The following is a 16,283-nucleotide window of genomic DNA, read 5'->3' as shown; positions in this document are numbered from 1 at the left end:
AGGTCTATTATTATTATTCTACTGAATTTCTCCAGTATTATCCTGGAGAAAAGCAATTTTGAGAGAAAATGTGGAAAAACTCTTATCATATGTTAATGTATTAGTATGAAACAAATGACCATTAAATGAACTGATTGAGTGTTATTCGTGTTAAAAGACGTCAAATACTAGAAAGAAATCTAGAGAGAAGATAACTATTTTTGAAATTTGTCTTATTTTGGTCTTCATAACCCAACTTTTCCTGTTATTTCTGATTTTCACTTCTAATAGCTTCTACTTTTTCTCTGCATTCACACTTTGGCTAACTGGTACAAGAGTCCGAGCTTTTTGGCCTCTCTTAGCTTTCGACATACCTTCTTCACTAAGCTTAATCATTTTCAGCTTTTGATTTAAAATGTGAGACATGAGACACTGCCTTTCCCTTCAACACCTAGAGTCCACTGTGTGGTTTTTAACTGGCCTGATTTCAATATTGTTGAATCTCAGGAATAGGGAGGCCCAAGGAGGGAGACAGAAATGGGGGAGCGGCTTGTCAGTGGAGCAGTCAGGACACACACGTTTACTGATTAAGTTCACTGTCTTACAGAGGCATGGTTCATGGCACCCCAAAGCAATTACAATGGTAAGGTCAAAGACCACCGATCAGGACTTCCCTGGCGATGCAGTGCATAGGAATTTGCCTGCCAATGCAGGAGACGTGGGTTTGATCCCTAGTCCGGGAAGATTCCACATGCTGCAGAGCAGCTAAGCCCGTGCTGCAACTACTGAGCCTGGTCACCTAGAGCCTGTGCTCCACAACAGGAGCGGCCCCCGCAGGCGCAATGAACAGTAGCCCTCTGCTCGCTACAACTAGGGAAAGCCAGTGCAGCAACGAAGACCCAGGGTAACCATAAATAAATAAATAAAATTCTATATAAAAAAAGATCACAGGTCACAATAATAATATAATAATAATTTAGAAGTCTGAGGATTTCTCATGGTGGTCCAGTGGTTAAGGACAGTGGAGGACAGGAAAGCCTGGCATGCTGCAGTCCATGAGGCTGCAGAGTCAGGCATGACTGAGCAACTGAACAGCAACCAGTGGTTAAGATGCTGCGCTTCCAATGCAGGGGTTGCAGATTGGATCCCTGGTCAGGGAACTAGGATCTCACATGCTGCTCGGTGCAGCCAAAAAATAAATACATTAATTTTTTAAAAAATGTCTGAGATATTGTGAGATTTATTGATATAAAAATGTGACACAGACAGGAAGTGAAAGAATGCTGTTGGAAATATACCAACAAACCTGCTTGATACATAATTGCCACAAAGCTTCAATTTAAAAAAACACATTATCTGCAAAGTGCAATAAAATGAGGTATGCCCCTACATATGAAGTATAAAACTAGATGAAACTAATCTAAGTGATATAAGTCAGAAGAGTGATCACTTTCAGGAGCCTACTGATTTCAAGGGAGCCTAGTCTTCTAGGAGGTGTTGGTAATTCTTGATGTTTTGCTTTAGATATACACAATTAAAAATTCATTGAGCTGCACACTTCACTATCTGTATGCCAACCTTTAATTAATATAAAGATTAAAAAAAAGCTACCTTATGAGTAAAGAATTTTGATAATTCAAGAAGTCTTTTTCTACTCAAGATATATTCTTTAAAGGTTGATCAGGTATATGCATCAATAAATTGCCACTGGCACATTATCCAATTGATAAGGCATTTATAGTTTTAATTTGTCCTATAAGAAAAATGATAAGGAAGCTGAGTTGCCAATCATTCCACTTGCAATTCAGCAGTCTATGTTTAAATGTATAAATTGTAAATCACTACTTCCAATTGAAAACAGTAAGTGCTACTGTTTATTGCAGTTTACCTGAGTTTGATGAATCATCTGTGATCACACTTTATTCCTCATTTTCAACAACTTTATAAGTTATCTTTTTGACTATAAGAATTAAGGTGCAAATGTGTACCTAATTCACTGCATATCCATTAAAGCTGTGAGATAATGAAAAGAAAAAAACATGATTTCCTACATCGGACTCAGTATTGTTCCTCTCATTAAGTATATTAATTCAGGTCAGATCATAGTAAGTATCCTTCTAAAGGAACAGAGCAAATAAGAATATGAATGAACTTTCTGAGTGTAATTTAATTGGATATACTAGTGAAATGACAGAATCAAAACTTCAAAACTCTTGATTCCTAGTGATTTAGGAGATGTACTAGAATTACATCTTTGATGTATGAAACATTAATATTACTACTTTTTAAATTGAAGTATAATTGATTTACAATGTTTGTTAGTTTCTGGTATATAACAAAGTGATTCAGTTACATATTCTTTTTCAGATTCTTTTCCATTATAGTTTATTATAAGATACTGAATATAGTTTCCTGTCCTATATAGTTAAGACCTTGTTGTTTACCTAGTTTATATATAGTAGTCGGTATCGACTAATCCTAAACTCCTAACTTGTCCCCTCCAACCACCACCTTTTCCCTTTTGGTAACCATAATTTTGTTTTTTATGTCTGTGAAACATTATCATTAAACAGTTAGGTAATGAGATTCTTAACTTTGTGCAAGCTCTAACAATTAAAAGATCTTCCTTTAAAATTCACCATGAGACCAAATAAAATAGCTAAATAACCTACCAATCTGTAAGCCTAGCTTTTTGTTGTTGTTTAGTTGCCAAGTTGTGTCCAACTCTTTACAACCCCATTGACCACAGCACAGCAGGTCTCCCTGTCCCTCACCATCTCCTGGAGCTTGCCCAAGTTCACATCCATTCAATCGGTAATGCCATCCAGCTATCTCATTCTCTGTTGCCCTCTTCTCCTCCTGTCTTCAATCTTTCCTAGCATCAGGGTTTTTTCCAATGAGTTGGCTGTTCGCATCAGGTAGCCAAAGTATTGGAACTTCAGCTTCAGCATCAGTACTTCCAATGAGTATTCAGGGTTGATTTAAGATTGACTGGTTTGATCTCCTTGTTGTGCAAGCGACTCTTAAGAGTCTTCTCCAGCACCACAGTTTGAAAGCATCAATTCTTAAACCTTCCTTATGGTCCAGCTCTCATGTTTGTATATGACTACTAGAAAGACCATAGCCTTGACTATACAGACCTTTATCGGCAAAAGGATATCTTTGCTTTTTAACACACTGTCTACGTTTGGCATAGCTTTCCTGCCAAGAAGCAACCTTCTTCTAATTTCATGGCTACAGGCACCATCTGCAGTGATTTTAGAGCTCAAGAAGAGGAAATCTGTCACCGCTTCCACATTTTCCCCTTCTGTTTGCCATGAACTGATGGGACTGGATGCCATGATCTCAGATTTTTAATACTGAGTTTTAAGCCAGCTTTTTCAGTCTCTTCCTTCACCCTCATCAAGAGGCTCTTTAGTTCCTCTTTGCTTCCTGCAAAGAGGTATCATCCACATATCTGAGGTTGTTGATCTTTCTCCCAGCAATCTTGATTCCAGCTTGTAACTCATCCAGTCCAGCATTTCGCACGATATGCTCTGCATGTAAGTTAAATAAACAGTAAAGTTTTGTTGTACTCCTTTCTCAATCCCAAACCAGTCATTTTTTCCATATAAGAATCTGTTATTTCTTGACCCACATACAGGTTTCTCAGGAGACAGGTAAGATGGTCTGTTCCCATCTCTTTAGAATTTCCCACAGTTTGTTGTGATCCACACTGTCAGAGGCTTTAGCGTAGTCAATGAAACAGAGGTAGATATTTTTCTGTAATTCCCTTGCTTTCTCTATGATCCAGCAAATGTTGGCAATTTGATCTCTGAGGTTCCTCTGCCTTTTCTAAACCCAGCTTAAACATCTGGAAGCTCTCAATTCATGTACTGCTGAAGCCTAGCTTGAAGGATTTTGAGTATAACCTTACTAGCATGGGAGATGAGTGCAATTTTACAATAGTTTGAATATTCTTTAGTATTGCCCTTCTTGGGAATTGGGATGAGGATTGACCTATTCCAATCCTGTGGCCACTGCTGGGTTTTCCAAACTTCCTGACATACTGAGTGCAGCACTTTTATAGCATCATCTTTTAGGATTTTACATAGCTCTGCTGGAATTCCATCACTTTGCACTGGCTTTATTGGCAGCAGTGCTTCCTAAGGCCCAGTTGACTTCACACTCCAGAATATCTGGCTCTAGGTGAGTGACCACACCATTGTGGTTATCAGGGTTATTAAGATCTTTTTTGTACCGTTCTTCTGTGTATTCTTGTCATCTCTTCTCGATCCCTTATGCTTCTATGAGGCCTTTACCATTTCTGTCCTTTAGTGTGCCCATCTTCGGATGAAATGCTACTTTGATATTTCCAGTTTTCTTGACGAGATCTCTAATCTGTTCCCTTCTGTTGTTTTCCTCTATTTCTGTGCACTGTTCATTGAAAAAGGCCTTCCTGCCCCTGCTGTTCTCTGCAACTCTGCATTTAGTTGGGTGTAACTGCCCCTTTCTCCCTTGCTTTTTTGCTTCTCTTCTCTCCTCTGCTGTGCACACCACTTTGCCTTCTTACATTTCTTTTTCTCTGGGATGATTTTGTTTGCTGCCTCCTGTCCACAGTTCTTCAGGCACTCTGTCTACGAGATCTGATCCCCTGAATAAAGCCATGAGGCATGCCGTGCAGGGCCAGCCGAGACAGACAGGTCAGACTGGAGAGTTGTGACAAGATGTGGTCCACTGAAGGAGGGGTGGCAAACCCCTTCTGTATACCTGCCGTGAGAACCCCACGAACAGTGTAAAAAGCCGAGCTTAATGCCATTATAGTCAGTGACTCAAAATGCAGCAGTTTCATCATAAAAATTTATTAACCTACCGAAAGAAAGTCTAGTTACGGTTGAAGCACCGAGACAAAAGGAAACCAAATACAGCACAGTGGCGTCAGCTCTCACAAATGCTTACCCTCGTGAGTCCCAGCTGCTCCGTTTTCTGTTTCTTCCTTGGTCGATTTGTGGATTCTTCCATTTCATCTTCTTCATCTGTAGGAACTATATCATAGAGAAGTAGATATGGTAAGTTTAAAATTTAAAGTAAATATTAATTACAAACAATCTCAAAGGATTCTTATATTTCTGGGTATATACTTCATGGTATCTCAACTGGTTAGGAATGAGTATTTTTCTTTATTTTGGGTAATGGAAAATCCTATCTAAAAACAATACATGGGTTACCAATCATCCAAAAGGAGAAAGCAAAAAATAAAGTACATTAAAATCCTAAAACCTAACCAGCTTGGCATCTTATAAAGATTATCATTATGGACCTTCATCAGTTTACCAGATCTATGAACAGTTGCTTACTACTATAGTTGTAGAAGAGTTTTGACAAGAGTGTATTTATATTATAAAGGGAATGACATGGTAAATAAACACGTTGAAAGGACATACATTCCAGCCATCTTTATTTTTCTTGACTATTTCACTTTTATTTTTACTGCATTTAAAAAAATTAATTTATTTATTTTTGGTTATGCTGGGTCTCCATTGCTGCATGGGCTTTTCTCTAGTTGCAGCGAGCAGGGGCTACTCTCTGGTTGCAGTGTGTGGGCTCCAGGGTGTGCAGGCTTCATGAGGTGTAGCTCCTGGGCTCTACAACACAGGCTTAGTAGTTGTGATGCATGGGCTTAGTTGCTCTGCAGCATGTGAAATCTTCCCAGATCAGGGATCGAACCCATGTGTCTCCTGCACTGGCAGGTGGCTTCTTTACCACTGAGTCATCTGGGAAGACCTATTTCACTTTTCTATCAATAAGTTAAAATTGTTTCATAGATAGCTTTTTTTTTTTTTTCCCCCCAAAACTAAAAACTTTGTTATCCACCATTTGGCTAGGTAGCAAACCCAGATAAACAAACCATAGAGTTTAGTGTTTTCTAACTGTTTATAAATGTCATATGCTTTTCCCAAAATGACTATAAGCATCTTAAGGGTAACAACTATTCATATATATGTCATCTACCCAGCACTATCAAAAAGTATTTCACAAAAGGAAAAATTCCTCCATAAACGTTCTGCCTCAAAACTGCTTGCTTTAATGAATTTTGGGAAAAAAATCAACTAAAATAGGTTTGTATTTCCTGCCATCTTACACATAACTATTTAAAACTGTTTAGGCTTTTCTTGATTATCTTCCCCTCCCCGACTTTACTTTGTGAACTGAATTTAGGGTGGTGATGGCAGTTTAGTCTCCAAGTCGTGTCTGACTCTTGCGACCCCCATGGACTGTAGCCCACCAGGCTCCTCCGTCCATGGGATTCTCCAGGTAAGGATACTGGAGTATGTTGCCATTTCCTTCTCCAGGGCATCTTCCTGACCCAGGAATCGAACCCGGGTCTCCTTCATTGTAGGAAGATTCTTTACCAACTGAGCTATGAGGGAAGTTGTACAGTAGTAATAGAGCAATTTCCTCAAAAGTTAGCAGAGGTATTCTGTTAACCTATGCAATAAATAGTTCTGTACTACTATTCTTTAAAACATATGTGGGTTTTTTCCCTTCTTTTCTTCTAAAAGTGTCTTCTTACTATTATCAAGGAACGTTGCTCTATGAGTCCCCCTTTCTCCTCTAATTGTTCCTTCTAATCTATGTTTTCAAAGTAAGAAAGTTCAGTAAAATTGTATTTAAAAAATGAAACTAGGCCACCTTAACTAAGAAATTTCTCTAATACTAAAGTATCAATATGACTCAGAAGGTTAGTTATTTCCAGGTTTCTGAATAAGGGAACTCTGAGAACTAAGGCAGTTACGTCCCACTGCATCAACCGTGTTACTGATACTTGCAGGGATTCAGTGACAGTGCCCAATAAATAAGGGAGTGGTGGGGCAGACAGACAGAAATTACTAATTTCTGTCTCTACTACAGTTACTTTGTTTTGGGCTTCCCAGGTGGCAATAGTGGTAAACAACCCACCTGCCAATGCAGGAGACGTAAGAGACTTGGGTTTGATCCCTGGGTCAGGAAGATACCCTGCAGGAGGGCATGACAACCCACTCCACTATTCTTGCCTGGAAAATCCCATTTGGATTCTGGTGGGCTACAGTCCATAGGGTGCAAAGAGTCGGACACGACTGAAGCGACTCAGCATGCATATAGTACTTTGTGACCCAAAAAGCCATGGTCCAATATTTATGGCAAATTATGGGCTAAAAAGTCTTTTTTTTACATTGTAATTCTTAAAATACCACTAATAAGCGAAAGTAGAAGAAATATTTCATTTACCTGTAGACCAAATCTTTAGCATCTTATCCCAGGAGCCACTGCAAAACTAAAAAAAATATATATGAAGGGAAAAACAGGATGAAATATAATCCATCATATTATTTGCCTTTTTTTTCTCCTGCTATTTAACTTGAAACGTTTACTTTGCCGTGAAATCCTTACTACTATGGCATCGTCTTTCTGCTGGTCTTCCTAATCTCTGGGAAGCTGTATCCTCAATCTCACAGCAGTTTATAGAATCACCATTCTTACTCGGCCTGTACCCTGGTCACGGTTCCTTAGATCAGGGTGGGCAACTGACCTACGCTGTGCCAGTAAGTCTTTTCCTCCTTCAGAGCCTTTTTGGGGAAAACTTGTGTTCCAGAGAGTTGAAGTTATTCATTTCCCAGAGACAGACAGTACAGGGTGTAAAACCTGAGAATAGTGAAGGCTAGGTTTTATTGCCATGTAGGGAAAGCCAGTTTGAGGTGAGAAAATGAAGTCAATATGGGGAGACAGGAGGAGGAGGTGTGCCCCATGTAAGCCTCTACTCCACTGGTTCAAAAACGATCATCACCCTGCTCATGATGTGATTCATCACTCCCTCCTTGAATCTTTTAAGCTAAAAAATTTCAGGATGCGTTTCTGTCTCTTATAGCCAAGAGACAGGGAACAGTTAATTCACTTAAACTTGGACTCAACAACATGTAAACCTTCATTATGGCTCAAAATGAATACACATCAATCTTTGAATGCAGAAATGTCATCTATCATGCTAATTGGCAAAGAACTATTGAAGAAACAGTCTTAAATCTAGAATACTACATTGTGGTTTGGAGAATTTTCAGATGAAGAGTTTATAACCCCTCTTAAGTAAAAACTGTGTTGCTCTCATGGTTTGTTTTAACTTTTACCATTCTGTCATGATACAGAGTAGATCGGCAATAATTGTAAAACAGCCTCAATTAACGCCAGCTTCAGTGTATGCCAAGTCTTAGGTGGTCAGCTAGACATTTTCAACTGATGACAGCACTATGAGTAGTTAAAGGACTGCAAATGGCAATCACTGATTTAAGAAGGTTACACAAAGAAATTACTTGGTTACCTGCGTTCTTAAAATCTTTGCAGTTTATGTAGGCCGATCACAGTGACTTTATGTAGAAAAGAACTTACTCGCACAAGAATCTCAAATTCTAACTGAACACAGCACCAACATAATGACTCCTTACTTTGGTTCCTGTGCTATCCACCGCGATGGAATCCACGCTGCCCGCATGGCCCCGGCAGCAGTGCAGGGCTTTCACCTTGTTCCTCTCTGCATGCCACTCCCACAGGAGAATAGTCTGGTCCATGGAGGCGCTCAGCAGCAGGCAAGACAAGTTGTCTTCAGAAAGGAGAACACAAGAAACAATTTAGGGAGGGGGGATCGGGATGGGGAATACATGTAAATCCATGGCTGATTCATGTCAATGTATGGCAAAAACCACTACAATATTGTAAAGTAATTAGCCTCCAACTAATAAAAATAAATGGAAAAAAAAAAAGAGAAACAATTTAGTACAAAAATTTTACAGTGTTCTGAAACTAAAGAACTAAGTTTTTTGTGGTTGTTGAGAAAGATGTTAAAAAGGCAAAAGACCTCATATAGCCACCTTTGAAAAAAAGCTAGCTTATGGTAAGAAGGGAAGATTCCTCAAAAATACTATAGGGACTTCCTTGCTGGTCCAGTGTGTTAAAACCCTGCAGTTCCACTGCAGGGAGTGCAGGTTTGATCCCTGGTCAGGGAACTAAGATCCTGCATGCCATGTGGTGCAGGCAAAAAAAACCCCAAAAAAACTATAAAAAAAGATACGCATTTAACACACTCACTATTAACTTGAAAATGTATATTATGAGACATAATTTTAGGATTCACTTCTACTGATTCATGGATTTAAAAAAAATATGTCTTTTCTTAAACACTGGGTATTTGAAAGTCCCTTTGAAAGTCCCATAATAACTAAGGCATGAGACATTTCCTATCCTGTCCCAATTCTGCCCCAGCATTGAAAATGGCTTATTTCCAATTCCCTATCTAGGATTCCTCTCAGTTTAGGCAAAGAGTCCTAACCTTTTTTTACCCAGGCCACATCTTTTACAACATCTGTATGTCCCACAATTGTCATTATTGATTTTCCTTCCAAGGACCAGATCCGAGAAGTCTTATCGTAAGAACCAGTCAAGATCCTATGAGGAGAAAAAAAAAATTCCTATGAAATATAAAAAGCACCTTTTTCAAACCCTGAAATCAATTTTATTTCTAAAGCAATGATAAAGTAAACCTTGCAGACTATATTTTCTAACCTTTAATATAAAGATTAAGACTTCAAAACACACTAGAATAAATCAGAAGATGTTACATTTGGCTTTTCCTCACCTCCTAAAAATAAAAACATAATCGACAAACCATAAATTTGATTTTTACTATTATTGTAAAATACTACCACTCCCAGGGAAGCTAAGCAAATTGTTTGAAAAGCCTAATAGTTCTTTGTGTTTAACCAGTGAAAACCATTAAATAGAAAACCAGTAGAACCATTTAAAGTAAAAAGTAAAACCAATAAAAACATAACTATGTAATAACTCCGGGCAGACATTCATTGAATGCAAACTCCTACTATGATCCATTCTTGATGTGTTTTTCTACAAGTAAGCCCAGTAGGGTTTTGCTCTAAACCATTCACACCTTCTGATTCCAATCTGCTCTTTTCAGCCCTAAAATAGCATGATCTGCATCTTCAGGGTAGAAGGTTAGGAGATCTTTGGCTAGAAAAGGTTTTTTTCCCCTCTATGAAACAAATTATATTCTTAGTCTTAAAAGCAACATAATCAAATAAATGCCCTAAGAGACACAACCTATTTGGAAGATAAATGTCACTATGACATCTTGAGACAGAAAAGAAAACCTATTAATAGGTATGTTTCTTCTTGACTATACTAAATTTAAAGGTCTTTGGCATGGTGACGAGATATATGTGTGTGTGTGTGTGTATAATATAGATAAATTACTTTCACAAAGAACAGGCAATCAGAGAAAAATATTCACATATTACATTTAAAATAGATATAAGAAATAAATGAAAAAAAATAAAATAGATACAAGAACATTCATCTGGCAATACCATTCCTCTGTCCCTTCTATCGCACTGATCCAGTCATCATGGAACATGCACTGTTCTGGCTGAGGGGCAGTGTACTTCTCCACGTACTCTAGTTCCACAACTTCTTCCTAGTCACAGAGAAAAAGTAGAAATCCAGCAGGTGGTGCAGTTTTTAAATGGTACATTATGAAAATAAAGGAGCCCCAGTTTAACTTATCTCCTTCATATAATTCCTCTTCCAAAGTCAAAAATTTTGGAGCCATACAGAAAGTGAAAAACTTTATTTGACCTAACAGTATGCTAAGAGTAACATTAAGAAATACTAATGATCTTGGAAAACTTATGCTTAAGGTGGAAAAAAAGAATACAAGAAACTATAAAATCATAAAAGCATACAATTTAATGGATACAGAACTTCTCTTTAAGATGATGAAAAAATTCTGGAAATGGACAATGGTGATGGTTGCATAGCACTGGGAATGTACTTAATGAATTGTACACTTAAAAATGGTTAAAAGATAAATTTTATGTATGTGTTACTATAGTTTCAAAAATTGCCCTTAATTATAAAAGCAATTATAAATTATATTTTAAATTATAAAAGCAATAATAAGGTAAGTTTGACAATTAGAGGAAGAGGGCAATCACTAAAAATCACATAAACCCAACCCACAAGCTTATATATATATATACAATCATTTTATACACCTTTACTAGTAGTAAACATATTTGCTTGATATGTTTCTTAGTGACTTCACAAACATGAAGTTTTCTTTCCATATTCATTTATCTGCATTCTTTGAATAATTTTCTTCTCTTAGAAGAAAATAGGGGATTTAAAAATTGAACATACAGAAACCGAGGTTCAAATTTTTGGGAAAAAATAATCAAAAGGCTCTTGGTTGCTGTAGATTCAGGTTGATTCTAAATGGAGTTTTCCTACATTATCTGGTAATACCTTCAGTGAAACAGAGCAGGTAAACATTTGAACTTACTGATGAGATGTTTTCCAGTTCCATGTGTTTGAACAAGGGCATTCGTAGAAACTGGCCCTTGATGAGGAAATCAAACTCCACATGTTTGTGGAACTCTACAGAAAATACGTAACAAAATTATAGTATTAGGACCTGAAGTGGTATTGGCAGACATAAATGAGAGACCCCAAAACAAACAGGTACCTGTTATCCCAGTGTGGCCTCCAAGTTTCCCTAGACTTTCCCCATGGCACAACAGGACCACGTATTCCAGTATATTATGTGATTTAAAAGAACAGAAATACTTTGCTCTGTTGGTATTAATATTTTTACTGTGGATAGTATAACCATTTTGAGTAAAGAAAACCTTTGTATTCTATGAAAAATCCCCAAATACACAAAAGTAGAAATAACATAATGAATCCTCATTTGCATCTTTTGCCAACTCATGGACAATCACCTATACTCCTCCCCCTACTCTCCTGCTGGTTTATTTAAAACCAAAACTCAGAAATGATATAATTCCACCTATAAATGCTTCAGTATGTATCTCTAAAATATAAAGACTTTTAAAAAGTCACAGTGTTAAAAATTTTAAATTATTTATCTTAATATAATAAAGCCAGACAATGTTCGCATTTCCTTGTTTTCTAAGTATCTTTTTATAGTGAATTTTTTTAGAACTGGCATCCAAAGTCCTCACATTATATTTGATTAATATCTTTAACAGTTCTCCATCCTTTTTTTCCTCTGCCTTTTATTTACTGAAGAAATTGGGTCTAATACTCACATTCTGGCTTTGGTTGTTTATATCTCCAAGGTATCCCTTAACATGTTCCTCTACCACCTACATACAACCTGTACATTCAGTTCAGTTCAGTCGCTCAGTCGTGTCCAACTCTTTGCGACCCCATGAATCACAGCACGCCAGGCCTCCCTGTCCATCACCAAACTCATGCCCATTGAGTCAGTGATGCCATCCAGCCATCTCATCCTCTGTCGTCCCCTTCTCCTCCTGCCCCCAGTCCCTCCAAGCATCAGGGTCTTTTCCAATAAGTCAACTCTTCGCATGAGGTGGCCAAAGTATTGGAGTTTCAGCTTCAGCATCAGTCCTTCCAATGAACACCCAGGACTGATCTCCTTTAGGATAGACTGGTTGGATCTCCTTGCAGTCCAAGGGACTCTCAAGAGTCTTCTCCAACACCACAGTTCAAAAGCATCAATTTTTCAGCACTCAGCTTTCTTCACAGTCCAACTCTCACATCCATACATGACCACTGGAAAAACCATAGCCTTGACCAGACGGACCTTTGTTGGCAAAGTAATGTCTCTGCTTTTTAATATGCTATCTAGGTTGGTCATAACTTTCCTTCCAAGGAGTAAGCGTCTTTTAATTTCATGGCTGCAGTCACCATCTGCAGTGATTTTGTACATTAGGCAGACCTAAATGCCTGAGTAGACTTTGAGTTTACTTTTGGCAAAATATTTACACACAGTATTGTTTCCGATTGTATCACATTAGGAAGCACGCGGGGGCTTCCCAGGTGGTGCAAGTAGTAAAGAACCTGCCTGCCAATGCAGGAGACATAAGAGACACGGGTTCGAGCCCTGGGTTGGGAAGATCCCTTGGAGGAGGGCATGGCAACCCACTCTAGTATTCTTGTCTGGAGAATCCCATGGACAAAGGAGTCTGGCAGTCTAAATCCATAGGGTCGCAAAGAGTCAGACACGACTGAAGCGTCTTTGCACACATGCATGAAGCGTGCTACCTCACTGTGTCTCTTTTTACGATATTAAATTTCTCCGAGTTCAGAGGATGTCAGTCTGTTCCCATCTATCACAATGTTCTTTGTTAGCCTTTGACCTAATAAATGGCTTTAGTTGAGACTGATGATCAATTCTTAAATCCATCACTTCATTTGGAGTTATGAAATGCTAAAAATTCTTCATTCTATCTGATTTATTAGCTATACTCTTTTTTAAAGAATTCCGTCTCTCTGTCTTGTTACTTCTAAAAAATCTGCATCACAGAATTAGAGAACAAACTTATGCTTAACGGGGGGAAGGGACAGTTAGGGACTTTGGCATGGACGGGTACACACTGCTCTGTTTAAAATGGATAGCCAACAAGGAAATACTATATAGCACATGGAACTCTGCTCAATGTTACCAGGCAGTCTGGATGGGAGGGGAGTTTGTGGGAGAATGGACACATGTATATGTGCAGCTGAGTCTCTTTGCGGTTCCCCTAAAACTATCACAAAGTTGTTAATTGGCTATACCCCACTACAAAATAAAGTTTTTAAAAAAATCTGAATTATTTGCATCTTTAACTCAAAAAGCAATTACTCAGTTATTCGATTTATACAAAAAGATATATGAATGTTCATCTACAATTTAGAAAACTATGCAAATATCTGCTTGCGTGCTCAGTTGTGTCCAGCTTTTACTTGGGTAACAACAAAGAACCATGTACTAGGATTGCAAAGCATCTGTTGCAAGAAAATAATCCTTATCCTAGTTCGAAAGAGTTTTTCAGCAAGTAGGATATACAACATCTTTGAAATGTAGAAAACTATGCATCAGAATCTCTATATTGTATCATGATGAAAACGATAGGAAATGTTATACGAATATCTATCAAGAACTTTTACCCTAAAAATCTTTATTTCTAAATCTCAACCATCTTCTCTCCATATTGCCTTAAAGCAGATTAAACTGATTTTTTTCCCTAAAACTTATTTGAAAGCATTTTTCAAAGTATCATGTAGCAGGGAAATCACATGTTATAATTTATACATTTTGCCATTATAAAATGCATGCAGTATTATAGAATAATGCCCCCAAAGGGCTATAAATAACAATGTGATGCACTTTAGTCATTTTGCCCTCCCCTAACTTTTCAGGGTATATACCTACCATTTTTGGCCTCCAACAATTTATTGATGATGTTACTAAGGTCAGCAATTTCAGAGGCTGCAGGTATGGAGAAGGGAACATCATCTACCGCATATCTACAAAAAGGAAATGATACATCAAATCAAGTCTACAAATATTTTAACAAATATGCATTTATTCATTCAACAAAACATTTACTGGGTATCTAATACATGCCAGACATTTTGCTACATGGGGTTAGCAAAAAATGAATTAACCTGTGGTCTCTGTACTTGAAAAGGGTTTACGTCTGGTAAACAAATACAAGGAAACTGTTTAAGAACAATGTCATAGTAATACATAAAATGAGAGAACAAGGAAGCAATAGGGTATTTCAAACAGAGAAAAGGATAAGAGAACAGAGTCTGAAAGGATGCATAAAAAAAAACAACACTCTTACACTACACCTAGAAAAGTGAGTTTTCCCTGGGTGACATGGGGGAAGACAGAAAGAAGGGGTGCAAAAAAGCAGCATACACACATAAAAAAGCTGTTATTAAACTGCCCAACCAACCTATTCCAAAGTGTTATTTTACTTGACAGTGACCAAGGATAAGGCTAAAGAGATGTGCGTGGAGTGGCTTGGATGCTGTGTGTAGCACTTTTGACTTCTTTCCTTAGGCAATGAGGAACCACTGTCTAAATCAAATAACATCATCAAAATTTTGTTTAGTTAGATCTCTCTTGGGCAGCACTGCAGTGACTAGATTAGAGGCACCCACAGCAGAAGGCAGATCAGAAATTCTTGTAAGAGAGAATGGGAGAAAATTCTTACAAATCACATATCTGACAAGGAACATGCATTCTGGAAAATATAAAGAACATTTATAACTCAATAATAAAGACAACCCTATTTTTAAAATGGGCAAAGGATCAAAATAGATATTTCTCCAGAGAAGACATACAAATGACCAACAGGCACATGGAAAGTTGTTGAGCACTGTTAGTCATCAAGGAAATGCGAATCAAACCGCAAGGCGTTATCACTCCATACCCACCAGGATGTTTACAATAAGACAGATATTAAGTGTTGGTGAGTAAATGGAGAAATTAAACACTTATTCATTGCTGGCAGGAATGTAAAATGGTACAATTGCTTTGAAAAAGTCTGGCAGTTCCTCAAAAAATTAAACATGGAATTATCACTTGACTCAGCAACTCCATTCCTAAGTACATACCCAAGAGAAATAAACACATTATGTTCACACAAAAACTTGTGCACAAATAGTTCGCATTACCACTATTTTTAATAGCCCCAATACGTGAAAACAGCCTAAAAGTCCATCAAATGAACAATGAAAACAAAATGCGGTCTACCCACACAGTGGAGTATTATCCAGCAGTAAAAAGGAAAGAAGTGCAACATGGACAAACCTTGAGAAACACCATACTTAAGTGAAAGAAGCCAATCACAAAGGGCCACGTATTATATCATTCCATTTATATGAAATGTTAGAGACAAAAATTAAATTAGTGACTGCTCTGGGCTGGGCTATTTGGGAGTTTCTGGAAGGGTGGGGGAAAAGGGTAACAGCAAAAGAGTGATGAAAAATGTTCTAAAATTTTCTGTGGTGATAGTTGCACAATTCTACAAATATACTCAAAATTAGTGAATTGAACACATCAAATGTGTGACATCTACTATACATGAATTACATCTTAATAAATTTGTTACAAAAACCAAAACCAAAAAAAATCTCCATAAGGTCTGAATTACGGCTTTATTTGTGCGGAAGGTAGAACTTACAGGGCTCATCAAGTCTATAATAAATCTCTTTCTGCAGCAAAGGGAGTGGGGGGAAGAGACTTCAAATCTTGTTAAAATGTAGATTCTCAATCAGTAGATCTGAGGTACAGTCTGAGATTGTGCTTTTGCTAACCAGCTCCTAAGTGATGCTGGCCTTCAAACTATACTTTTTTGAGTAGTAAGGCTATGGTTATATATTTATCATGTCAAAAAAAGTAAGGACTTATTTAGTTTCTCCAAAAGGTAACAGAACTTAGAAACTAAAAAGTTTTGGTTTAC

At 37.6% G+C, this 16,283-nt stretch overlaps 1 protein-coding gene across 1 annotated transcript in view; it reads right to left on the bottom strand.

The window, feature by feature from the left end:
- Positions 1 to 16,283, bottom strand: part of WDR12 (WD repeat domain 12) — a 28,369-nt gene that overhangs the window by 9,486 nt on the left and 2,600 nt on the right. Inside the window, exons 2-8 of the mRNA XM_043444677.1 lie at positions 14,240 to 14,334; positions 11,342 to 11,436; positions 10,368 to 10,474; positions 9,317 to 9,432; positions 8,436 to 8,590; positions 7,228 to 7,273; positions 4,918 to 5,003 (exon numbers count right to left, since the gene is read on the bottom strand). Of these exons, the coding sequence (XP_043300612.1) occupies positions 4,918 to 5,003; positions 7,228 to 7,273; positions 8,436 to 8,590; positions 9,317 to 9,432; positions 10,368 to 10,474; positions 11,342 to 11,436; positions 14,240 to 14,334 (700 nt within the window). The remainder of the gene's footprint in view (positions 1 to 4,917; positions 5,004 to 7,227; positions 7,274 to 8,435; positions 8,591 to 9,316; positions 9,433 to 10,367; positions 10,475 to 11,341; positions 11,437 to 14,239; positions 14,335 to 16,283) is intronic.

The sequence above is a fragment of the Cervus canadensis genome, chromosome 24 (assembly GCF_019320065.1).
Source record: "Cervus canadensis isolate Bull #8, Minnesota chromosome 24, ASM1932006v1, whole genome shotgun sequence".
In the NCBI taxonomy this organism is placed as follows: domain Eukaryota; kingdom Metazoa; phylum Chordata; class Mammalia; order Artiodactyla; family Cervidae; genus Cervus; species Cervus canadensis.
Note: the sequence above shows the minus strand (reverse complement) of the source record. Positions and strands in the feature narration are given on the sequence as shown.